Source organism: Sorex fumeus, unplaced genomic scaffold (assembly GCF_029834395.1).
Source record: "Sorex fumeus unplaced genomic scaffold, SorFum_2.1 ptg000015l, whole genome shotgun sequence".
Taxonomy (NCBI): Eukaryota; Metazoa; Chordata; class Mammalia; order Eulipotyphla; family Soricidae; genus Sorex; species Sorex fumeus.
Genome location: NW_026606072.1, coordinates 26,240,731 through 26,267,472, shown reverse-complemented (window position 1 = coordinate 26,267,472; position 26,742 = coordinate 26,240,731). Strand labels below are relative to the sequence as shown.

At 41.8% G+C, this 26,742-nt stretch overlaps 1 protein-coding gene across 4 annotated transcripts; it reads right to left on the bottom strand.

The window, feature by feature from the left end:
- Positions 1-2,829: 2,829 nt before the first annotated feature.
- Positions 2,830-25,983, bottom strand: HMGCS1 (3-hydroxy-3-methylglutaryl-CoA synthase 1). Of its 4 annotated transcripts, none has more exons than XM_056112130.1 (12): positions 25,846-25,920; positions 19,949-20,009; positions 17,812-17,898; positions 14,147-14,604; positions 13,706-13,831; positions 12,482-12,646; positions 10,323-10,488; positions 9,198-9,368; positions 6,796-6,902; positions 4,981-5,106; positions 4,560-4,730; positions 2,830-3,293 (listed from the first exon to the last, which is right to left on the bottom strand). In XM_056112130.1, exons 3-12 carry the CDS (start codon positions 17,817-17,819, stop codon positions 3,217-3,219), a joined length of 1,575 nt encoding a protein of 524 aa, XP_055968105.1. In that variant the 5' UTR covers positions 17,820-17,898; positions 19,949-20,009; positions 25,846-25,920; the 3' UTR covers positions 2,830-3,216. The 4 variants fall into 4 exon arrangements, with proteins under 4 accessions (XP_055968105.1, XP_055968104.1, XP_055968107.1 ...); XM_056112129.1 differs by having other exon boundaries at positions 4,570-4,730; XM_056112132.1 differs by lacking the exon at positions 17,812-17,898 and having other exon boundaries at positions 4,570-4,730; positions 25,846-25,968.
- Positions 25,984-26,742: the final 759 nt, after the last annotated feature.

The following is a 26,742-nucleotide window of genomic DNA, read 5'->3' as shown; positions in this document are numbered from 1 at the left end:
GTTATTGTAAGCTAAGAAATTTCCTAAGGATTGGTATCAGCATGGATTGATTCAGCATCAAACTCCCAACACTGGAAATTTGTGGAGAGGAATTCACTGGTCATTTTGTCCATTACTGGTTAGGAAAAAAGTGAGGGACCTGGCATTTAAGAGCAGGTGCTTGAACTTTTAAACTACTCACTTCTATGTCAGGATTCCATTGTTCTAAATTTTAAGATCCTATTTCATTTCTTGCTATAAACTTCCATCCACTTTAATGTTTCTTTTAAGCACTTTTCAAACAGCAGACAAAATATGGAGTATTCCAATTAGTCAGGGGAGAATTAAAAGCTGTTTGCATTTGAGTTCCATCTAATGATGTTACTGGTGTTCATAAATTCTAGCAGGTGAATAAGAGTTAACCAATTCTTTTGCACCAAAGAGAAAGGCAAGGACAGGAATTATAAAGCCTTATTAATTAGGATCCTAGGATTTGCTGAAGTACTCTTAGGAAACCCTGAACTCCTTTTTAAAAATTTGTTTTTGGGCCACACACTTGGCACTTCTCAGGGCTTAGTTCTGGCTCTGCATTCAGGGATCACTCCGGTAGGTGCTCGAGGGACCATATGGGATGCCGGGAATTGAACCTGGGTTGGCATGTGCAGGGCAAGCGCCCTACCTACTGTACTATTGCTCTGGGTCCTGGTCTCTTTTTCTTAATGACCCTGAGGGACAGAAGGCTGATCCAGAAATAAACTCTTTTGTGTTTCTGTTGCCAAGACGAACCCAGGTTCTCATACATGTGCAGCGTGAGGTCTATGACTAAGCTACATGTCCACCACTTCCCAAATTACAATTATGTACTGAATCTTGGTAAAATATGAGCTGCTTAGTACTGGTGGAGGGATAGGTGTTTGATCATTGTATGATTGAAACAAACATGAAAGCTTGTAGTTATATCTCATGGTGATTCAATAATAATAATAATAGTAATAGTAATAATAATAATAAAACCCCCAAACACTAAAACAAACAAACAAACAAACCCCTCTAGTTTAATCAAATTCCCCCAGTGACCAGGCTCCATAGCTATGTGCTGGGAGGAGACAGCACTACATCAATTAATGCCTGAACTGGCTGTCTTTAAACTGAAAAATATAAATCTTAGTTTGTTTGTAGTAAAACACAAAAACTCACTTAATAAATATTTATGGCATGGCTATAGGTGCTTTCTACTTATTCTAGATATTAATTTCTTTGTTTCATCTGAGTTCCTTGTACTAGATAAAGAACTCAGAGCCAAGGCCATGTCTCTCACAAATCTTTTATTTCTGACTTAAGCAGACGCTGTGGCTCAATCAGGCTTTCAAATGTTTGTTGAATAAGGGACGAATGAATAAATTAAGTGAAGTAGCAAACTGAAATGGATGCCAAGACTTAGAAATAGCTTATTAAGGGATTTCTTGCTTAAATTGTTATTTCAGGGGGATAAATAACACTCAAATATTTGAAATATTTCTCTAAAACTTTATTCAAAGTTTTTCACCTCACTGTTAATAAGGTATATAGTTAATGTGCTGTGCCAATGTTACTGGATCTGCCCATTGCCGGCAATGGACTTTGAGAAAACTCATTTTGTGACACCTCAAAGTTAAATAATTCTTTTCCAAACACACCTAACTCCCAATACCTGCAAGTTTCACATGCACAAATTTCCCCATCAATTTTTAAATCTGAAGTTACATTATTAATCTATATCAGTTGATGTTAAAATGAGGTCATTTTAAACAAAGTTTGACTGTACAAATCAAAATCCTACTAGTTAATATTAGACAAGAGTATTTTACAAACACTACATTACATATTTTCTTGCAGTTTGAAACATTACATTTCATATTTGTGTAAGTTTATTTTAGATAACTGAAACTTCACAGAATTGAACAGCAAATAAAGTTTTAAAAAATTTAGTTCTGTACATTAGTTCCAACTATCTCTATTTTACAATCTATAAGGCTCGTGTCATATAGTTCAGCACCAAAAAGATCTACAAAACTAACCGTCTTCTTCTTCATCCATGTGATAGGTTTTGTTATTTTTAAACGTGAAAGTCTTAGAAAAGGCTTACAAATTCTACTTCCAGACTTTGAAGTGGAAGACTTTTGGGGAGATGATCACAAACAAGAATTGTACTTTTTCATTCTTGTGGAACAGACACAAAAGGGTGAAAAAAAAAAAAGAAAAAAAGAAAAATAAATGAACCAGGAAGAGAATACTTAAAACCATGAACTTAGGCTGTTGTCTTTCAGTTAAACTATTAACACTGAAATATCAGAATTAACCTCGTAATGCCCTCCCCGTATCTTTCCTTTGTTTTAAGTATTGAAAAGGCAATCAGAAAAACTGTTTTTTATTCTTCAGAATAAGGTGCAAAAAGAGGACGGCAATAACAAACTTGCTCATACGTAGGTCTAGTAACGTCCCAATGTTGTTCAACACAATCTACCATGAATTCATTCAGGAGCAAATTGAAAGCTACAGCCCTGGCTCCTGACTACCAATTTTTCAACCCACTGTCTGCTCAGTACGAGCAGCTATCTTCACCAATGTCATTACAATGACTTTAAAGCAACACCCCAGATTCCAGAACCACCATTACTGCCTCAAATCCTCTTCATCTTTGGGATTTATACCTTTGAGAAAAAGAGCTTGTTTGTCTTATTATTTTCAGATGAGGTTTATGCATATCACATTTGAAGACCATAGTCTCAAAATCAGAAATTCACTTTCAAAAAACTGCAGGTACTTTCAATAATCTTGCTTGTTCAAAGTATAAAATTCTTACGTTTTCTAAAAAAAAAAAATTAAAATTGGAGACTAGCACTTTTGCTTTCTTCTGCCAGAAGCAAATGGTTCATCATACATACCACAACAGAAATAAAACTTCATGCATACAAATGGCGTGAAAATTGTATGAAGTCTTACAGAGCCCTTACCATCATTCTAGTACATTAAGCACTGGCTAGACCACAAAAAGAAGCATGTTAGCAAACTGAGCAGAGACTTTCCCAAGAACACAATAGTTTTCCAGGCTCCATGTCAGTCACATAAAAATTTAACATGTACTCCTTTAAAATTGGCCCCGGACATCCTAGTCCCCCAGTTATTCCCATCCACACCCCACCCACCCCAACCCACACGAGAGTCTTGCACGTCACAGAAGGATCTTAATGCTCCCCGTTACTTATGACAGCTGCTTCTGGGTCTGCTGCTGTTGCAGGGAGTCTCGGCATTTTCTTTGCAGGACTTGGAATATGCTAAAACCAAAGGAAAAACATTGTTGACTACTTTGTTCATTTGCTTGATTGCATTTGGTTTTGGGGTCACACCTGCCAGTACCCAAGTCTTGCTCTTGGCTCTGTGCTCAGTGATCACTCCTGAGGTGCTCAGGGGACCTTAGGAATGCTGGGGATCGAACAGGGGTTGGCTGTATATAAGGCAAGTGTCTCAACCCCTGTACATCTCCCTGGCCATTTTTTAAGCGTTATCACGCTAGTTAAAATGCCAAGAGAAAAAACTATGGAGGGCAACTTTGGGGAGGTTTATGCCAAATATAAATTCTATATAAGTTTTCCTAGAGGGGGCCAATTATCTATTTTTACCTTATGGTAAATTTATTATATAATTTATATCCCTCACCCCCAAAAAAAAGTAAGAGAGAAAGATCACTGACATCCTCTATATACAGTATTACTGGATCTTGTATTCATAGCTTTAACTCTGGCCATGTGACTGCTGTCTAATTTGTATAACAAGAACTAAGACTTCAGGGCTGAAGAGACAGCACAGTGGACAGGGCACTTGCCTTGCATGCATCCTCCCCAGGTTTGGGGACAAGGGATGCCCCCAAACAAACAAACAAACAAAGACGAGACACATTTACTGTATTTGTAAAAAGCAAATAAAGTTCAACAAATTCAGTTTGAAGCTTATGATCTTGGTTAAGTCAGTTAGTTTCTTCTCGGGTCATATCGAGCAGTGCTCAGGTGTTACTCCTGGCTCTGCACTCAGGGATGCTGGCAATCAAACCTGGTCGGTCAGTCATCTGCATGGCACGTACCCTACCAATACACTGTATTATTGCTCCAACCTCAAAGTCAGTTAGTTTCTTGTAGTTTCATCTATAAAAAGTATCACTTACCTCATGGTGGTTTTATAAGGATTAAATTAGAAAACATAAATAAAGTTCCTAGCATATAATCCAAATCATTCCTATTATTGTTATTTGTTGACAATTTGGAAGAAAATTTGGCAATGGCCTGTGAGAAGAAATGCAAGGGACTTATCTCTCTTAACTTATCTCTCTTAGCTGGCCAATGAACCTTCTCTTGATTAAAGTCTAGTATGCAGTATGTACTTTTAAAATGCTAATGACTTAAGTGCAAAGAAAATTAAGCAGCAGAAAATGGCCAAGCTAGAATTTAATACTGACCCCTTGCTATGAATTGCTCTGCTCTCCTGATATTCCTTTCCCTGCCGAGTCCTAGGATCCCTTCAAGGTCCTGAGATCTGGAGACACTGACCTCTACTTACCTCATTTGCTGTGCTTGAATGCACTAGTCCTACTCCTTCACCCAAAGTTTCATTTGGGGAGGGGCGCCGAGCATAAGTTCTTCTGTGCTTCTCATCCACTCCAACGAGGTACCATGTTCCTTCAAAGAGTGAATCGATTGAACTCTGGGGAATATAGTTAACTAAAGGAAAGACAGAGAATTAAAAAATTAGTCCTGATATTTGACTCATCTGGAATTAAACAAAGTGAAGTTGCATATTGCCCTACAATGTTCATCAACATTAGATTATACTAAATATAGATAATATTTTTGCATGTAACAAGCCTCCATATGTTCCAAGCTCTACAAGCTTTAGAGTGAGTATACTTATCATATATGTATTATATATGTACATAGGTAGATATTTATAGTAACAATGTAATATTTATACCCAGGTGGTGAGTGTCCTCTCTGAGCTTCATGTGTCCAGCAAAGACATCTGGTGCCATACAAGTTCTTGAGTCAAGTCTTGATTTCAGGTCACATAATGTTGCTGTTATTTTATCAAGAGCAGACCCTAAAAGAGTAAAAAATCCCAATGGTAAAATACTAAAATTAGCATGCCCAAAAGAAGGCCAACCAAAATGTTGCCAAACTTTAATTTCTTTTAGAACTACTACCTACTGCTTAGTTAAAAGCTCAGATCCTATTTGACACAGCTTTCTATGACTTCTGACTAAACATTTGTTCAAATCAGTGGCATGTGAAACTAATCAGAAAGCAGTATAAAAGTTACCTTCTCCCTGCCTGGATGAGACCCCGAGTTGCCACCCACAAATGGCTCCTCTGCTCCTGAACGGCCGTGATCCCAGAGGCAAACAAACGAATCTCGGAACCCAGCAACTTCTGGCAGAAATGCTTCTGGACTGTGAACTAAGCTACCTCCCACCTGCCACCCTGGAAGGGGAAAGGTGTTTGTCCCTCTACCTTTTCCCCCTGGCAGCAGCATGGTGACAGCCATCTCTCAGAGTATATTGAACAGAGAGGTACGGGCTTGCAGTGACTGCGTGGGGGGCAAAACTGGCCTTCCCCCCTGCCTGGATGAGACCCCGAGTTGCTGCCCACGAATGGCTCCTCCGCTCCTGAACAGCCATGATCCCAGAGGCACACAAACCAATCTCAGAACCCAGCGGCTTCTGGCAGAAATCCCTCTGGATTTAATTACTAAAATAACAGAAATCCAAAAATTGTGCAGCCACAACAGTGGGCACATGACATCAAATGTTTTTCATTATCAGCAACAGAAAAAAAATTATCTAATGATGCCTTTTCAGCAGGTCTGACTGTTGGAGGAAAATTCTAAATAATAATAGTGGGTCTTCTGTCGAAAAATTGAATGTAAACAAAGTAAAGAGAGAGTAAAGTGAAAATCATCTGCCACACAGGCAGGGGAAGGGGTGGGGTGGGGTGTATACTGGAGTTCTTGGTGGTGGAACATGTGAACTGGTGAAGGGATGGGTGTTTGATCATTGTATGACTGAGACTTAAACCTGAAAGCTTTGTAAAAAATAAATAAATAAAAGTACATTTATTCCATCTTGCTACAGAAGCAGAATCTATTAATGCATTTAATTCAACAAAATAACATCTAATTTTAAATTAAAAAAAGTAAAGTCAACAGAAATTAATATTATTTATTCATGGGGTTGGAGTGATGGCACAGCAGGTAGGGCACTTGCCTTGCACAGGGCCAACCCAGGTTCGATCCCTGGCACCCCATATTGTTCACCAAGCGCTGCCAGGAGCAACCTCTGAGCATTGCTGGGTCTTGTCCAAACACAAAAATACACAAACAAAAAAACATTCTTATTATTCACTCACATGATGAGAGGGACTCATACACTGGTATAAAGACTTAAAAGCTGCCTGCATTAAATAAATGCCCCTCCCCTATCCAGATCACCTTAAAAAGTGAGATAAGACAGTTACCTGACAAAGAAGAAAAGGCAAGCATTGTGTCATAAAAAAATTTGTAAAGCTGATTCTATTGTCTCTAACAATATAATGCAAGGGAAGAAGCAACCCTGCACTCACACATAGTCCTTCCCTTAGGAGTAAACTCAGACTATGCTAGAAGCAGTAGTGGACACTGAAATGTTGTGATGAGTTCCTGGGACAGAGGCCAGTGCTTACAGGAGTGGCTTGCCTGGCCAACACTGTCACAGTAGCTTCTCAATCTGTTTCTGTAGAAAGGCTCGGTATTTACCTGGGGTGGCGTCTTGTGTAACTCTGATGGAGTAAAGGGTGGCTGCCAAACCAGAGCCATAAGAGAATATTCCAATTCTCTTTCCTGCCAGCTGCTGCGGGGAACACCTGTGTAGAAGGAAAAAACATACCAAGAAGCTTAACTGATCCCTAGTCCAATGTGTGGAAAGGCATTAAAGGAAAGGAAATCCATCCTACAGAGAGCCTTAAGAATCTAACCTAAAGTTTTTACTACTCGAGTAAAATTTTGTACCACAAGCAAGCGTTTTCATGTCTTCAAAAATGATGGGGCCTTCATAAATGCTGCAATTTATGAAAGTTATTATACCATAAAATAAGTTGCTTTGTCAATTAGGGAGTTATGATCCAACTGCAGGGAGGTCAAGAATAAAATCACAAGGAACAGGAGAACTAGAGCAGCTCATAGGGTGCTTGCCCTGAATGCGACTGATCCAGGTTTGATGCCCAGTATTCCAGATGGTTCCCAGGGCACTGCCAGGAGTAATTCTTTGAGTGCTGAGCTAGGGTTAAACCCTGAGAATATCTGGGTGTGGTCCAAAAGCCAAAACCAAACAAAAGAATAAAATTATGACTCTACAAAAAGAAAACATTGAACCCCATCAGAAAATGGGGCGATGAAATAAACAGAAACTTTCTCAAAAAAGAAATCTGAATGGCCAAAAGGCACATGAAAAAATGCTCTTCATCACTAAACATCAGGGAGATGCAGATCAAAACAACAATGAGATATCGCCTCACACCACAGAGACTGGCCCACATCTAAAAGAACAAAAGTGACCAGTGTTGGCATGGATGTGGGGAGAAAAGAACTCTCCTTCACTGCTGGTGGGAATGACAACTGATTCAGCCATTTTGAAAAACAATATGGATGGTTCTCAAAAGATTAGAAATTGAGCTCCCATTTGACCCAGCAATACCACTCTTTGGAACATATTCCAGAAAGGCAAAAAAGTATAGTTGAAATGATATCTGCACTTGTATGTTCATTGCAGCATAGTTTACAATAGCCAGAATCTGGAAAAAAAAACCTGAGTGCCTGAGAACAGATGACTGGCTAAAGAAACTCTGGTATATCTACACAATGGAATACTAAGCAGCTGTTAGAAAAGATGAAGTCATGAAATTTGCATATAGATGGATCAACATGGAAAGTATCATGTTAAGTGAAATGAGTCAGAAAGAGAAGGACCGACATAGAAAATTTGCATGCATTTGTGGAATATAAAGTAACAGAATGGGAGACTAACACTCTAGATTATTAAAGGTAAGTACTGGGAGGATTACTCCACAGTTTAGAAGCTGGACTCACATACTGGGGGAAAAGGCAGCTCAGTTAGTGAAAGGATCACCAAGTAAATGGTGCTAGGAGGATCCGCTCGGGATGGGAGACATACCCTGAAAGCAGACTATAGACCGAACATGATGGCCACTTAATACTTCTATTGCAAACCACGACACCCAAAAGGAAAGAGAGAGAGAGAGAGAGAGCGCAAAAGAGAACGTCACAGAGGTGTGGTGGTGGGAGGGTGATGGGGTGGGGATGGTGGGAGGGATGCTGAGACCATTCATGGTAGAAAGCGGGTACTAGTGGGAGGGATGGATATTCGACCATTGTATGACTGAAATGCAAGCACGGAAGTCTGTAAGTCTGTAATTGTACCTCACGGTAATTCACTAATTAAAAAAAAATCATCGGGGTATCACGAGATGGGGTGGAGCTTGTCCTTCTCCTCCCCCACCCTGACGAGACCCCAATACGCTGCTCACAAATGACCCCTCTGGCTACTTATTAAACTCCTTAATGGTCATGATCCCAGAGACACACAAATGAATCTCAGAACCCAGTGGCTTTTGGCAGGAATCTCTCCAGACAAAATTATTAAAATTTTAGAATTCCAAGATCACGTGGCTCATATGCTATTCATTTGTCTAATGTTGCCTTTTCAGCAGTTCTGAGTGTTGGGGGGAAATTCCAAATAATAATGGTGGAACTGGTATCAAAATATTGAATGTAATCAAAGCAGAGAGAGTAACGTGGAATCTGCCACAAAGGTAGAGGTAGGGGTGGGATGGGGGTATACTGGGGTTTTTGGTGGTGGAAAATGTGCACTGGTGAAGGGATGGGTGTTTTATCATTGTATGACTGAGACTTAAGCCTGAAAGCTTTGTAACTATTTTCATGGTGATTCAACAAATAAATAAATTTATAAAAACAAACAAACAAATAAATAAAATAAAATTATGAGAAAAATGGCCAGAAAAATCAAAAGGAAATAAAAATATTTTAAAGACCCCCCTCCCCATCTCTATACCTGATACATTTGGCTTCGGGACTTTAACATCCCCAAATGAGGGTATTTGACAGCTAAAACTTATACTTACTGTGCCAGAAGAGAAGCAAGGGAACCATACACTGAAGATGTGTACATATTTCCATTTTGATTTGATACAAGCAAAGATGTCTTTGTTTTCTGATTGAAGATTTCAGAACTAGCCTTCATAAATGCCTTTTCCACATCTCTATCAAAATAGGTATCTTCTAACTTAACATCCCTGAAAAAAAATCAGAAAGAGAATTTTACCATGCTCAAATAAAAAACATTTTTATTAGATAGTGGCTCTACTACACTACTCTGTGTGAGTATCTTCCCATTTATAAAAATCAAGTAACAGAATGCAAATTGCTAGGAAAGACCTAACAGTTATATAAACAAGACATCTGATTCTAAAGGATGAGTAAGTCCATTAAAGATCTGTCCTCACCAAACAGAATATACTGTATTTCAAGCCCCATAACACTCTCCTTAGAAAACAAGCTTTAAAAGTTGGGTAGGATCTTATCAGACAGAGGGGACACTGGCAAGGAGAAACAGATTGAGCTGGATAGGCACAGGGTGCTGGGGAGTCTTAAAAGCTGGGAAAACGTAAGAGTCTGGAAACAGTTCGATAGCAGTAGTGTGTGGAACGGCTGGAGGACAGAGGGCAAGGGTCAAGGAAAGTTAAGAAGCTACTTAGCACCAAGAGATGGCTCAAAGGGCTGGGGTGCACGTTGTGCCACAAGCACAACATTAGCACCACGTGCCAAGCCCCCACCCCCTCCCAAGCATTGTCAAATATGGCCCTGGGGGCACCCAAAACCGCTGGGCACAAGCACTGAATTGTCAGGCCCACATAGCTGGGCTGAGTATCTGGGCCCTTAAACACTGTTTGAGAAATGGACAAAAAACAATAAATGACAGTGTTGTAGTGTTTATAGACAATCGTGCAGCCCAATTATCTGGGTGATAAAAGTAACAGAGCTAAAAGAAATCAGGAAATCTGAGTAGGTAGGAAAGGATTCACATTGTTTCACTGTGACCTCCTTGGAACACAGTTTTTTCACTGATAAACTAAGCTAAGAATATATGACTTAAAAATCCTTATGAATCCCAGGCCTTTTTGGTTAAAATGTTCAGGTCAATATGAGACTATACTGGAGAAGAAAAAATTTGTTATGGATTTTCTTACCCAAATGCTTCCAGGCCACTATAGATACTATTTTTATCTCTGTTCTGATCATTAAGAAAATCATTCAGCACCATCCGAGCGAGAGATTTCTGAACCAATTTACAATAGGGTGAGTGGAAGATCATGTAGTCAAAATCATTCAAGGTAAAATCCTTATCATTTCCCTCTGAAAGAGAAACCCCAAATCAATCATGGAATTTATAAACCATTAATGTTTTTTTCCCTTAGGGGACCTCCCTAGTGAAGTTGGAGGTAACCCGGGTTATACCTGGCAGAGCTTGAGAGATTATATGAGACTGGGCTCAAACATGGGGCCCCATGCATGCCAGCCATACACTCCAGGACTGACCTCTCTCTCTGGCCAAAGTGACTGAAATTTTAGACCATAACTTAAAATTTTTTAAATATTTTTTAAAGTATTTAAGAAATATACTGTGTAATATAACAGCTCTGGTTTAAATTCTTACTAGAAAATAAAATAACAGTAAACACTACTATATGTGCTTCTAAAATATAAGAGCCATAATCTACTACTGAGTTATATAATCAACTTATCTTGAGAGATTAACTGATTTATCAAATACCTATCTTTATAGAATTTATAAAAAAACCCAAACTAATAGGTAGCTTCATAGTTTCCAGCCAGGGTGAGGAACTTCATGGCACACTTTTGTTTCAACCTAGCACATGTCTTGTAAAATGTCCTTCCTTACTTGGGTCTGAATAAAAACAAAAATCACTATACTTGACAGGTGTTGAAACATTTTATGACTGAAGCTTAATCATTAACAACTTTGTAACTGTGAATCTCAAGGTGATTCAATTAAAAAAAAAACAAGAAACCACTGTATTGTTAAATACATGCTCAATATATTTAACTATAAGATAGTATACTGAACACTGTTGCAAAACTACTTATTCGGAGACATTAGATTTTTTTTTCTTTTTGGGTCACACCCGGCATCGCACAAGGGATACTCCTGGCTCATGCACTCAGGAACTACTCCTGGCGGTGCATGGGGGACCATATGGGATGCTGGGAATTGAACCAGGGTTGGCCGCATGCAAGGCAAACGCCCTACCCGCTTTGTTATCACTCCAGCCCCGACATTAGATTTCTTAATATGTTACTAAATACTTTTTAAAAAAATCCTCCCTCACAACTGTTATAAAGCAAAGTTGGACTAAATGCACATTTTATAATACTATATGATACAGTAGCATTGATTCAAGCACTACCTTTTTGAGTACCTTAAGAGCTTACTTAGGATTAAAAATGGGAAAATATTTGGTGGGCTACAATACTTGAAGGCTACACCTACCCCCCTACTCTGTGTTTGGAGTTGTTTTCTACAGTGCTCAGGAGACCATATGGAGCTGGGAACAGAATCTGGGCCTCCGCGTTCAAAATAATACGTTCAGCCCATTGAGCTCTCTGGCTCCTAAAGATGTGAATGAGCGATGACACTTAAAACATCACACACGAGGGCCGGAGCAATAGCACGGTGGGGAGGGTGTTTGCCTCATATGGGGACAGCCTGGGCTTGATCCCTAGCGCCACATACAATCCCCCGAGCCCTGCCAGGAGTGATCCCTGAGCAGAGTCAGGGGCAAGCCCTGAGCACTACTGGGTGTAACCTAAAAAAACAAAACCAAAACACCAAACATGGATAAAATAGGCTAAGTACAAGCAAAAAATATGGGGAGTGGGATCATTTCGTAGTTATTTTCCATTACAATTTTCTCTGAATCGTGGTTACAAAAGAAAACCTAGGAAATGTACCTCTCCAAAGATGAACAAAATCTAACTTACTGTCTTTAATCCTACTTTTGATTTTTATTACTAGGGCTAAGTCAACCTAAATATTTTTTTCAGAAATATACCTTATTTCCAAAGCTTAGTTCTTTTCCTGAATTACACAGTCTTAGATAAATGGAAAAATACTATTTGGTGGATGAAGGAGCAGTTCCTCAGACATCATGGACACCAATCAAACACCACAGATACCAAAACCAAGGAAAAGGCTAAAATTTCCCTTTACAGTCTTAGAGAAACTGAAAAAATACTATTTGGTGGATGAGAGAGCAATTCCTCAGACATCATGTGAAAGCAACCACACACCACAGACACCAAAACCAAGGAAAAGGCTGAAGTTTACCTTTCTGCCATTGGGCGCGGATCTTTTTGCGGTAGACATAATAGCAGCGGTCTAAGGCACTGAGGTAGCACTGTATGGAGAGTTTTCCATCTACAATAGGGTACTCAGAAAGCAGATCAGGCTTGTAAAAGTCATATGCATGTTGCATGTGTGTCCCTCGAAGTCCTATTAGAACCAAAAAGGGGGATTATTCTGTATATCCAACTCTTAATCCCTCACTCTAATACTATATTAGCCAATTTTATCAGTAAATGCAGTATTTTCTGGCCTACCTTAACTATCTAGTTAACTGTGTACCATCCGCATTACAATTATCATGAGTCAATATGTAACTGAAAAATTTTATGTAAATATATAAATGAAACAAAAGTATTTCTTGATGGAGGCCACAGAAATAGAGCCCATCATGAAGCATCTGCCCTGTATGTGGTGGACTCAGGCTTAAACCCTGGTGCCACCTGAGCTCCAGGAAAGATCCCTGAGCACAATACCAGGAAGGAAGGAAGGAAGGAAGGAAGGAAGGAAGGAAGGAAGGAAGGAAGGAAGGAAGGAAGGAAGGAAGGAAGGGAGGGAGGGAGGGGAGCGAGGGGAAAAAAGGAAGGAAGGAAAGAAGGAAGGAAGGAAGGGAGGGAAGGAGGGAGGAAGGGAGGGGAGGAAGGGGAACGAGGGGAAAAAAGGAAGGAAGGAAGGGAGGGAGGGGAAGGAAGGAGGGAAGGAGGGGAAGGAAGGAGGGAAGGAGGGAGGGGAAGGAAGGAAGGAGGGAGGGAGGGGAGCGTAGGGGGGAAAAGGAAGGAAGAAGGAAGGAAGGAAGGAAGGAAGGAAGGAGGGAGGGAGGGAGGGAGGGAGGGAGGGATGGAGGGGAAGGAAGGAAGGAGGGAGGGAGGGGAGCGCAGGGGAAAAAGGGAAGGAAGGAAGGAGGGAGGGAGGGAGGGAAGGGAAGGAAGGAGGGAGGGAGGGAAGGAAGGAAGGAAGGAAGGAAGGAAGGAAGGAAGGAAGGAAGGAAGGCAGGCAGGCAGGCAGGCAGGCTTATACTTCTCTGTAAAATGGGAATGAGGCAAAAATATAAGGTGAAAATCACTTACCTTAAATAATTGCTATGAAGACAATATAATCACACCGACAAACTACTTTAAGTAGTGCTTATTCAGTACTACTCTATATTTCTATTTTCAAATTTCTCATTGTATTGAGCTAATATACAAAAATGCTTTGCCAAACACTCACCTCGCTCAAAAATTAAAGGGGCATTTGGCCCAATTAGCATAGCCACAGCCCCGGCTCCGCCCGTTGGTCGAGCATTTCCTGAAGCATACACTGCAATATCCCCTGCAACCACCAGTGCATACCGTCCTGAAAAACAAAGTTTTTCTTAGTATACAAGAAGGTAACCAACATGATAAATATCATATGTGTGTATGAAAGTATTATGCTTTCCACAAAATAGATTTTCCCCATTCTTGGGAAGACAGGCTCTGACTAAATTTTGTCCTATGTGAGATTATAAAGAGATTACCACTTTATAATTCAGAAATAAGTTGAAATTCATAGCTATCTTTCTGAATATATTCAAACAAGATTACATCTAGTGAAGTCTGTATACAGCACACATTAGGTAGTCATTGGGACTAACTCATCCCCAAGACGGACTAGAGGCATAGAACATACCATCCCAATAGCTGGACTCAATCCAGTTCACAGCATTGAAGACAGCAGCCGTGCCTCCGTAGCATGCATTAGTTGTATCGAGTCCTTCTACATCTGTGTTTCCAGACTCCTCAAAGAGCTGCATCAGATTAGACTTCACTGACTTTGATTTGTCGATGATGGTTTCTGTTCCAACCTCGAGCCGTCCAATGCAATCATAGGAAAGGCCATGTCTCTCCATGAGATTCTGAACCACAGTCATGCAAAGAGAGTTGATATCTTCTCTGTCTGTGCAGAAGCCCATCTTGGCCTGGCCCAAGCCAATAGTATACTTTCCAGCATCTACACCATCATATTTTTCCAACTCTGTTTGGTCAACATATTGAGAAGGAAAATAGATCTCAAGGGCAACAATTCCCACATCTTTTGGCCAGCAGGCTTCTGCATTCAAAGGAAGTGACCCAGGCATGGTGAAAGAGCTTTAGAAAGAAAAAACAGAAACACATTGCTTTAGATTATAAATTGCAGATTTCTGAATTCAAACTTGAGCCCTTGCACATTCAACTATCACCCAAAATATTAATTTCCTTCTAGTTTAGTAATGTAGTATTTTATTTAGTGGAGTAAAATTTAATTATATGGCAGAATCAAGTAAAGAATGAATAGAATACTATTACTTAAAATGATTATATTTTAGAAAGGCCTAAACTTTATTCAAAACAGAAATATTTATATTAGGAATCTTTATATTAGAATGTGATTATTAGAAATAAAGAGAACTCAAGTGAAATTCTTTCTTTTTAAAATTTGTTTAACTTTAGCATCATATTCTGCAGTGCTCAGGCTTCCTCCCAGTTCTGTGCTCCATGTCACTCCTGGCAGTACTTGGGAAACAGAACCTGGACCGCCTGTGTGCAAAGTACGAGCTCAGCTCACTGAACTATCCAGCCTAAGATTTTTCTATTTTGTTCCTTTTTCTCCCCCAACCTCCCCCATTTTTCTATTTTGTGAGGAATAAAACAAATACAGTTGAATAACACAGTTAACATAATTCAAGTATCTGATCAATCCTCTGTTATCACAAAAATGTTTAAATAAGCTATTCATCATAGGTATACTGATTATTCTGCTATTGACTATATGACTTCAGAAACTGTTAGATCAACTCCTGGGTAGCCTCCTGAAGTCACTATTTTTTTAAAGAAAAGGTACATGGAAGCAAGATGGACACTGTAGCATCCACCCAGACCTTCACTAATTACTAGGTTTATTCACCAATGGGTCACTCAAGGACATTGCTGTGTGGGGTGAGAGCGATATTACAGTGGGTAGGGCACTTGCCTTGTGTACAGCCAATCCTGGCTCCATCCCTGGCACTCCATATGACCCCCCTGAACCACCAGGAGTAAGCCCTGAGTACCATGCCGGGGGTAGCTCCCCAAACAAAACAAAACAAAATAGACCATTGCTATGTATCCCACAGGCAAGTCAATGTCTTTAACAGTGTATATTAAAGAGAAGAAAAATTACTCTACAAACTCACAGAAAGGAACACAAGGAAATGGCTACAAACTTATTGACCAGGCTGGAGGAAAGAAAGGAGGGAAACAGTTAGCTCAGTCCCAGGAGCCCTCGGCCCTCCGGAAGCTCTGATGCCGCCAGGATCCACCTCTGTGGTAGGGCTGGCCGGACACTAGGCTTCCACCACGGCTGTCACTGACAAAAGGAAGAGGGCTACTTCCCTGAGACTCTCACTGACTCTCACTGCAGTTCTTCCTAACCAGCTGTCAGGGGTAGGGGATAGGGTATATGAGAAACAAAATACTCAGTCTGGGAAGAGGACTTGGCCCCTAGGTTGCAGAGAAAGCATGAAATTCTACATCTCCACCTCCTTTTAAGGTATCATATAGTAAAGCTTCTGGGATAGAACTGCAGCTGTTTGTTGGTCTTGGTGTATGAGAGCGATGTCAGTCAAACTGGTTCACTAAATCCACTATTGCATATGCCGCCTGCACTAACTTGATTTCTAGGAGTGGAAAGTCAAATACAGTGATTATGTCATTCGTTCCCTGCCGCTCTGCAAAAGCTGGAGTAGGATCAGGTATCATGAAAGTATAGATCATTACCGTACTGGATGACTAAGTACTGAAATGTGAAGAAGAAAGGCTTCCTTCCATCACAAAACCCTTAGCTAACAGGTGATCAGTTAGGAGTATATTAAAACATAAAATAATCATCTGCAAATATATGAGAAACAACCACCAAATCTAAGTTTAAGATCATAGGATACAGTGGAGTCTTCCTTCTAAATACAAGATCTTCCTTGTCCTTTTTCATTTGCCCTAACAACAACAACAAGATCTGTGCCAAATATTTGTAGTAAGTTGAATTGGTGCTGATCCTTGGCCCTTTACAATAATCAGTTTGTGGGATAGTAAGGCATCAACACATAATAACAAAAAATCAGTTCTGTGAAACAACAGACATTCATGCTGTGTGATGGAGACCTCTGTAATGCGAGGCCAGGGCAAGAATGGGACAGCTGCTGGCTTACTCGTGCCTGAGGAGGATTCAGGGAAGCTGTGCCAAAGCAGGTGGTGGCATCAGATGATCCACAGGGTTGGGCACGAAAACAGTGGCCCACAACAGCAAGGAATCACCAACAGTTGGAGTAATTTTCTCAAGCGAGAGACCTGAGGCCCAGTGAGTATGAGATGTCAAGGGGGGGGGGGGGGGGTGGCAGGAGAGCCAAGTTAGGAAGCATCATAAAGGTTCCGGAACACTGCCATGAGGGAGCTTCATCGAAGAAAATAGTAAACCATGCGAATTCTGACCAGGACTCACAGCCATGAGTATTCAGATCAGTGTTCTTCCCACTCAGATTATTTTGTGGAAGGCAAATAAAATTTATATGTATATACATATCTAGGCAATAATTTTAGTCACTCCACAGAGAATGAATTGGAGTTGGGAAGTAGATATAACAGTCAATATTAGATGCAGGCTATGAACTAGAATAACTATTACATGAGAGAGGGAAGGAACAGCTTCAAAACATATCAAAAGATTTGACAGAAACTGAGCCAGAGAGATAAAACTGGGATTAAAGCACTAGCCTTGCATGTAGCTGATCTTGGTTTCTTGGTTTGATTCCCAGCATCACACAGCTATAACCCAAAACCCAAAACACAGTGGGGGAAGAAAAGGAAGAAAGGAAGGAAGAAAAAAAAGAAAGGAAGAGAGAGAGAGAGAAAGGAAGAAGAATAGAAACTGTGATTGCCAAGATATTAGGAAAGGGCTGACACTGAGGTTCCAGCTCAGCTATTTTGTCACTCACACACACGAAATAAAGAGCTTGTCCGCTCGGTTCCATCTCTCCTCTTTCACACAAATCTATCAATGTTCTGATAACCTAAACTGTACGCCCACTTTGCTACACTGAAGTTAAAATGAAGACATTAGAAGGATGGTACAAAGTTCCCAGGCAGATTCCAGTAAAACATTAAGTTATAGTAAAATATATTTATGTATTTTGAACCAGTCACAGCAACAAGCTCTACATCTAGTACTTCTGTGTTGTTATTCTTAGAAAAAGATGAGCCCGTATACTTAGAAGCAAGAAACCCTCCCAACTCCCCTCTAAATCAGTAAGGCAGGGGCAGCTGGACAACCACCGTCCAGCTTACCCGAACATACTTCTTAGCTCTTCCAACTGCTCTAAATATGCTCAGGACACTGACATTTTCCTTGCCTGATCCAAGAGCTTAAATGCTCTACAAAATAAAATGGACTTGTATAGTTCTCCGAAGGAACTGCAGTTTATATTTTAAAACCCACAATACAAGGTTTCAGTTCCAGAATTTGCATTTAGTATAACCCGACTAGCTCCGGTGAGATTTCTGTATTCTCACTTACAAAGTAAAAGACAGGTCTGTTACTTTTCTCTTTTTCTGTTTTGCTTTGGGTTTTCTTTTCTTTTCTCTCATTTTTTTGGGGGGCGGGGGATATATTGGAAGTGCTCAGAAGACCACATGTGGTGGTGCAGATCAAAATTGGGTTGGCTATGTGCAAAGAAAGCGTCCTGTTCACTGTACTATCTCTCTGGCCCAAAGTGGTTTTCATTATAACACTGGTGAAAAGTCATGTGGCTAAAATATTTGGCTTTTGGTTGCAATGGAGGGCAGTGATTAAGTAGGAAAGAGGAAATTTGATATAAGGCAGTAATTGCTTCCATAGCATTTGTCTGCCATAGTTTCTGGTCTGTAATCTTCACTTTGAACTATTTTATATTTGTGCCTTCTAATACACTGTCTTCTCTGAAGCAGGACATATCTAAATTTAAACTTTAAGAAAAAAGAAAAACACCTGGGGGATTAAGGCAGGGTCAGGAGGGAAACTGGGGACATTGGTGGTGGGTGTTGAAACCCAATTATGAACAACTCTTTAACTGTTTCCCATGTGATTCAATTAAAAAAAAAAAGCAAGAACAGCTCAAGGACTGAGATGCTGACATTAGTAAGAGCTTGAGAACGCACTGCACCATGTGGTCCCCTTGAACCCTCTGGGGTGTGGTCCCCAAACCAAATCCAACCATTGTTGACCACAGTCAGGAAATGGAGAATTCTGGTTAATCCAACATTCTAAATATCACAAACATTTTCTAAAGAAAACATAGTTTTAAAAAGTCTAATAAGCAAGCTAATAGGAATTCTGTGTCCATAATAAATTCTGTTAAAAAAATGTTTTAAATCTCATGCTTAAAAGAAAAAGATACACTTTTACCACAGAGCTCTATAAAATTCCCAAATCTCCCTTTCAGTAAGAGGGTTCCTACAAAAATCTCAAGTGCTTTATAAAGTTCACCATCAGCTATAGAAAAGGAGCCCTAGGGTTCAGGATAAAAAACAAGATGCCTGGGAGGCATTGTATGTTGGGGCGCTTCCCTGCTTTTCAGAGCTCTAAAGGACCAGTATGTTCCGGGGCGGGGGTGGGAGGGGGCTGAAAACAGGAAAAGAAAGAGGTGGGGAAGAAACAGGGAGGTCAGCAGAGGATGCTACACCCCTGACTGCTCCTCCAGGGGGAGGGAAGGAGAACCTGTCAGCAACGTGCCGGGGACTCTGATGCCAGCAGCCTGAGTGAGCTCTTGGCCTCTGCTCCCAGCCATCCTGGGCTAGCGTCTGGAACTGTATACCTCTGGCCTTTGACAAAAGATGACCTAAAAGTGATTCCCAGTTTCTCTTCTAGCTTTGCTATTAAGCTAGACAAAGAGTTTCTGGAGAACAGGAGTTGAATGCCCTGTTCATCTCTGTCTCTCCTGGTACCCAGCTTGGTGCTTGGTCAATGATGGAGAAATCTTCCTGAGCCTAATCTAAAAGTGCCATGGACATCACATGCTACAGCACACACGGAAAGAGAAGAGAAGAGCTTCACTGCAATATAGGAAATCAATGGCTGTGAATAATTCAATGGTTGGTCCAAACTCTTTACTTAAAACCACCACCCCACCAAACATCCCAGATTTGCTTCATTTAAGGTTGTAACTTAAAGAGCACTGAAGAGCAAAAATGCTCAGCTGCCATTTCTCATTAAGCAATCATTGTGTGTATATTTTATTGTTTTCTCTTACTAATGAGCGCTAAATGTCTCTCCACTTAAAATGTTTGTATAATACACGCTCAGTCTTCTGAAACATTACAGCATTAACTATTTCAGGTAACTCTGAAATGGTTATTCTGAATTTGTGGCACCAACCCATGGTTCTCTGCCCTTGGGTAATGTTAGACGTCCCCCTCCAACAGAGAGGCACCCTGTCCAAGGCCATACCTGTGTGAGGGATAGAGAACTGCAGTCTCCAGGTCTGTCACTCTGTTTCGTCCTTCAGGCACTAGGAATTTCAAATAAGAACTTCTTTAAAGTCACAAATCACTATGCAAATTCAAATAAATATGACTCCCACTCCAACAGAGTCTCATAAACATTTTCTTGCCCAATTCCACTAATGTGGAATAGAAAATTCTATCCTACTGTGCTCAAAAGAAACTGGTACTGAGAGCTCACAAGTGTCTCACCCTTATTTCATTAGTTCTTACAGCGGTAGGTTCTGTCCCAGCAAAGAAGTCCAAGTTCCTAGCACTGACTGAGGCTTTTAGCCCAAGTGCGATTCTAGGAGAGTCATAAACTCCTCTAAATCTGAAGTTTTCAAGAATTAAGAAAAAGGAGTAAGTTGTACTAGGTGAATAAACTTCTGGAGTAAAAGGACTTAAAACATTCAAGAGCTGGGATATAACAATTTGTGCATCTCTGACACATTTAACAAAATGTGCATCACATTTTCTCATGTGAAAAATAAACTAATAATTGGTCACTGGCTCACTGTAAAGGTGATTGTGAAAGTGTGACTCAAGTGTTAAAAGTACCAAAAAAAAAAAAGTACCAATGTACTGCTATCCTAGTTTTAGTATTTTCCTTTTTCTTCTTCCTTTATTTTTACACTCTGGGTCATGTCCAGCAGTGCTCAGTGATCACGCCATATGTGGTGCCGGGGTTTGAACAGGGTCAGTCACATGCAAGGCAAGTGCCTTAACTCCTGTACAATCTCTCTGGCTCCAGTTCTTCATATTTTTTTTTCAAATGAAACATATCTGCCTAGCAATACTTAGTTATTTTCAGTTATAGCTGATGCTTCTATTTTTCTATGGCCATTGTCATATTCCTCAACGTTTTAGAGAATTATTTTCTTCTTAGTGCCTACAGTTAAACCCTATCATATGGCATATTAAGACTAAGAAGTATGAAGTTTTACCATCATTTAAATTATGCGGAAATAAGATGGGAAGGCAACTTTGGTGCATTTTCTTTAATCCATCTGTTCTGAAGAATTGTTACTTGAGATAACATTTCCTATGTTTAATGTCAGCAAACACAACTTCCTTTGCTCTCTAACTGCACTTAGTTGATTAACCCTGGACTACATTCAGATGCTAGTTAGCAAAGTGTTACTTCTTTTACAAGATTAGGTTATTTGAAAGCTTTTGACAGCCTTAGTCCCTCTTACCTCATTTATTTACCTTCCAATCCCAATAAAGTAATCCTGAGTTTTGTACAAAGACAAACTACATTTGATCCATATTTTATTATATGTGTGCATAATATATATAAATATAAAGATATATACATATATATATGCACTCTGAGAAAAACTACTGTATTCTTTTCTTTACTATCCCAAATGACGCTCGTGCACTCTGCAAAGCAAGCAGACCTTAAGGAGTTCTCGGTGGTGCTGGCTGAGCTGCAGGAAACATGATCTCTCTGCATGGCAACTATGTAAGGAATTTACTAATTTCTCCAAGCACATATGATATACATTTGACATTACTTGTATCAAGAAATTTCCTTTTCTTGAGCAGACCATGTTGCCACTTTTTCATTTGGGGAAGGAAATATTGGCAAGGTCTGGGGCAAATCGACTTTATCTAGTTAACAGGTCTGTCACAGCAAGAGAGCAGAGCAAGCAATAAGGGTGGGAAGCAGTTAGTGACTCACAAGTGGCTGGGCAGGTTATCAAAGCAGCCCGTCTGGGGACTTCTGCCTTGTACAGAGGCATTGTGAGCTTGGCCAAGATTAAGGCTGAAGAAGGTTAGTGCCTAGAGCTAACCAGGTGCAGGCACCATTTCTCCTGGCAGTTATTCAGTTGGTTGTTTGCTTTAAAAGTTTTTTGCAGAGGCTGGAGCAATAGCGCAGCAGGTAGGGTGTTTGTCTTGCATGCGACTGACCGGGTTCTATTCCCAGCATCCCATAAGGTCCCCTGAGCACTGCCAGGAGTAATTCCTGGGTGCAGAGCCAGGAGTAATCCCTGAGCATCACCGGGTTTGACCCAAGGTAAAGGTAAAGGTAAAGGCCCTCCCGTTGATCGTCGATTTGCTCGAGCGGGCCCAGTAACGTCTCCATTGGAGACTTTGTTGTTACTGTGTCTGGCATATCAAAAAGGAAAAAAAAAATTTTACAGCTGGCTCCTTCCTTGGGGTGAGTCAAAAGGAGTGGTGGGATTGGTTCATCAAGGACATATTTTGGTGGGGGATAAACTATAAGCAGTTACTGACTGTGCTTTGTTGAAGTTATAAGAAAAAAATTCAGAAAACTGAGGAGCTGACAACCTTTCCTCCCTGGAAGTCAGCAAGTAATACCACTGTTCAGAAAGCCTTGTTCATGGCTGCATGTGATGCCTAAGGAAAAACACTTGACCGTACTGCCCCCTAACTGGACCCTACCCCCTGTACCCTCTCTGGACCCTGCCCCCTGCCCCCTCTCTCAACCCTGTCCCCTCTCTCCTTTTCTGGACCCTCCCTGCTGAGGCTTCTGGTCAGTGCACAGAGTCTACTCTTATTTCAAGACCCCTGCCCCCATGTGAGCTACCTCACCCCAACCCTGGCCTATTCTAATGAGGGCCCTGCACTGACTCCAGCACCAGTCTTCACCATCCACTCTCTGCACCACTAACTGGAGGCCGTCCTCTTGTCATACAGCCTCCTAGGCTCCTGTGGAGAGAATGGCTACTTTTCTCTTGGTTTTTGTTGTGGGGTCACATGCAGCAGTGCTGAGGGCGGGGTGGGGTGGATGTGTGTCTTACTTCCAGCATGCTGCTGGTAGGAGGGGTGTGGTCACTCCTGTCTTGCTCAGAGGACCACATAGTGCTGGGAACTGAATGTGAAGTTCCTGCTTTCAAAGCATGAGCTCTGGCCACTAAGCTCTATACTGTTTTTGATTCTTTTGAAATCCCTCTGAGACCTTTGAGACCCTTTGAGGATAAAGGGTAACCGACTGCCTTTTCTTTTCTGAAAATACGAAATTTAGAGTTTCATCAAAAGAATTAGAGGACAAAGCTTTTGGATTCAAGTTACCTGTAGCTGCCCTCACTGTTAAGTAATTTTATTGCTATAACTTTTTGTTTGTTTTTAGGTAATGCTCAAGGGTAACTCCTGGCTCTGCATTCAGGAACCACTCCAGTGGTATGCAGGAGATCAGATGGGAATTAAACCCTGGTCAACTCTGTGCAAGGCAAGCACTTTATTCATTGTACTATTTCTCCAGTTTCTGCTGTAACTTTGAAGATGAGTTGCAGTAACAGTGTCCTGTCATTTAAGAAAAGCAGCTTCTACTGCCGCTGTTTTAAGCAATGGTGAATTTAACTGGTCCCAGAACCCAAAACCTAAAACATGTCAGGATTGTAAATAAAACCACAGCACATACTGATCTTACAATCATTCCCACATACATCTATCTCCATGGACAAATTTGGCAAAAGACGAGGACTGTGAACTTAATAAACATTGGTTTCTCCTCTACTGCCCTAAGTTGACAGACAGCAAGAGTATGAATAAGTGCCAAACTTCAGGATGAACAAGAATGATTCAGGATAACTGAGTCCAAACGTCCTCATTAGCATGTTTCCATTCTGTCCTCGCTTAGCAAATTTCTCAAATTTGCCACACATAGGGGTTGATGCTCAGGGGTTACTCTTGACTCTGTACTCAGGTATTACTCCTGGCGATGCACAGGTGACCATATGGGATGTCTGGGATCAAACCCAGTTTGCCATGTGCATGGCAAACACCCTATCTGCCGTATTATCCAGCTACAGTTATCAACCTTTTTAATCTCTACCACCTTCTGAGAAAATGCCCAAACACCACTCTTTGGATCTTCACTGTCTCAACATGAAAAGACAAGTCTATACTACTTTCTAAATGAGATAAAATATTCTCCTGTAGAAGCCATCAACTCCTCTATCCACAATCTCCACTACCTCTCCCCACACTCAGCCCCAGTGTTTTAAGTAATTCTAGGGCAACTAGGAAACACACATTACACCAGTGTCATGGTTTTCTATTTTCTGTGAGTCAAGCTACCTAATAAAATCCACAAAAAACTCAAAAATCAACCCCACAGTTAAGAGGAAACAAGACGTAATAGATCTAGGAGGAGTATTTAAAGCAACAAAAACCAAAAGCAGAGCCCAGAAGGAGACTTCAACATCCTGGAGAACATGCTTTTAAATTTCCCCATGAGAAACAAGTTCTGAGAACAAAACCCCAGCTGCAAAATGAGAACTGAATAAAATGGCAAACGTACCAACAGGAGCGAGGGTTACACACATCAAGCTCAGTGTCCCCTCCCATTAGCTATATGATCCCCACCCTTCTTGAGTCACTCAGAAATAACTATTTTAAAAATGACATTGAATTTATTTTCTTTGGAGGGGGGCAAGGGGTCCACTCTCGGCCCTGCATTCAAGAATCACTCCTGGTGGTGCTTAGGGGAGTATATTGGCCTTGTACAAGGCAAATGCCCTACCTCAAACGCTCTACTAGCTGTACTATATCACTCCATGTACTATATTCTGTATATGTATTATATCCCTAAAAATGGCATTTTAATTAAAAAAGGAACACACTCTGTTTCAGATGTCTCCAGATGTAAAGGAACCCTATGTTCAGAACATTGAATCGTCTAACAGAATGTGTGCAATGCACATCTACAGCCCTAATTTTCCATTTTTCTTAATTTCGTCATTTCTCTTGCCACTGGTGTTCATGATTCATCCCTGAAACTGAGCAAATGCTACTCAGCAGCAAGAATACATCACAGCGCATCAGGTTGACAAGAGTAGATCCCGCAGGAGGGAAGGGCTGCAAGAAGGGGTGAAGGGACCCAGGGATGCCCTCACGCCAAGGCTACAAGGCAAGCAAGACACGCAGGAACAAGCACACAGTCCTTTATTACCTGTGGCCCAAACCTCACCAGGGTGGGTCCCAGTGATGCGCTCTCTAGCACTGGTCAAGGGAGGCCACACGTTTTCACAGACCCCATGGAGTTGGCTTTCAAGTGTCCTTCTCTTAAACCCCAAACCTTACTGTGTGGGAAGGCCAGGAAGGTTACATCACCACCGGGTTAGGCAGGACCTGAAGTTACTAACAAGCCAGGCATATGGGATTTCGAACAGCAATAAAATCCTTTTACTGCCCCCACCCCCATCTTTTTCAATGGGCGCTAAAAAATATGGAGGCGGAAAGGTGGGAAGCAGGGCGGACTCTGCGGTGTCGGAGGCATGCACAGACCCAGGCAGTCGAGAGATCCGGTGCTCAGGTAGCTTTAGCACGGATGTGATGCTCCCTGCTTGCTTCTGAACTCGGAGAGAAGAAGGAATGCAGTCCATTTCCCATCCTTCCCCGAACTTTCTCTATGTGGCAGCAGGACACACCTCCCCACACGAAAACGTCTGTCTGGGCGTAATCTAACCCATCCCGGGGCATCCCCAGCTTAACCCAAAACTCCAGGCACGCCAGGGCTGCCCAGCTCCCTGCTCGCCCCCTCAAGACCCTCACGGCGATCGCAGCCACCTCCCCAGGCAACTCTGGCTCCTGGAGAACCATGCCCTCCCAAGCCCAGCCCTCCAAGCCCTATCCTCTTCGCTCTCCGCAGGTCGCCAGCCCACGTCCCGTGTCTGCGGCCTCTCCTCCGACCCTACGAGTTGCAAAGCAGGGCAAATTCTGCACGACCCCGGCTCGCGGCGCCCCATCCTCCCCAGCCAGGTCCACGCCTCCAGCCTGACCCGATCGGAGCACGACTCTTTCGGGCCTAGTCAAGGACACCGCACGGCCCAATCCTCGGTCCGCTTGCGGCTCCTCCGAGCCCAGCTCTCCTCCACATGAGGCACTCACCCAAACGTGACCGGGCGATGGCCGAGGACAAGAAACAATCCCGAAGGAAGATACAGTAGCTAAGCCTTCCCGACGCCACCAGCTTTATAAGCCACCAACCCACCCGACTCCGGCTCCGCCGGGAGTGGTGGGAGGCGGGGCAGAGACTCCAGCAGCCAATTGAAGTCGGCAGAATAGTCCGGGAGCGCCCGCCCCCCAGTCCGACTTCTACCAATCAAAAGGAAACTAGAGGCGGGCTCTGGCTAGAGTTTTCCCTCGCGGCTGAAAGGGCGGGGGAGGGGGCGGGGACAAAGTCGGAGGGCCGAGGAAGTGGGGTGAGAGAGTGACGTACGGTGGCCCGAGAGCTCTCCTGCCAATGATAGAGCGGCGAGAGACGGCGAGAGCCAATAGGAGCGGAGTGAGGGGTTCTCCGACCAATTGGAGGTCAGTGAGAGGAGACGAGGGCCAATGGGACCTTCGCGTCCCACCACTGGGGAGAGATGGCCAAGTGTGGGAGGCAAGTTGGTCCCTGCTTCAGAGTCTGTCAAGTTGCTTAGCAACCAGAGCTCTCGGCTTCACCTGTACGATATCGGAAATATTTTATGTGAATTCCGTCTTAACATTTTCTAGTCTCCGAAGCAGCCAGGTGCAACTGCATTGCAAGTTGGAGCAGAGCATACCACCCAGAATTGTAAATATTTTAATTACCCGATTTTTATTTAAATACCCAATATTGTCACCTCTTCCAGACTATCTGAACTTTAGTAAAGACTCCGATTGGGGACAATTCTTCTCCTTTTTTTTTTTTTTAAATGTAGGAGTACTACTATTTATTTAGCCTTTGATTAAGCTGAGGGACAATTCTTCTTAACTTAAACTAAAACAAGGAAGCTTGGCACTAGGAACCAGCGCAGAAGT

What these genes read in the sequence shown, in the direction of transcription:
- HMGCS1 (XM_056112129.1), bottom strand. An exon ending in CTTGCTTCTCTTCTGGCACA is followed by an intron (nt 6,903 to 9,197) that starts GTAAGTATAAGT and finishes CCTTCTACACAG; the next exon opens with GTGTTCCCCGCAGCAGCTGG. An exon ending in TACACAAGACGCCACCCCAG is followed by an intron (nt 5,107 to 6,795) that starts GTAAATACCGAG and finishes TTACTCTTTTAG; the next exon opens with GGTCTGCTCTTGATAAAATA.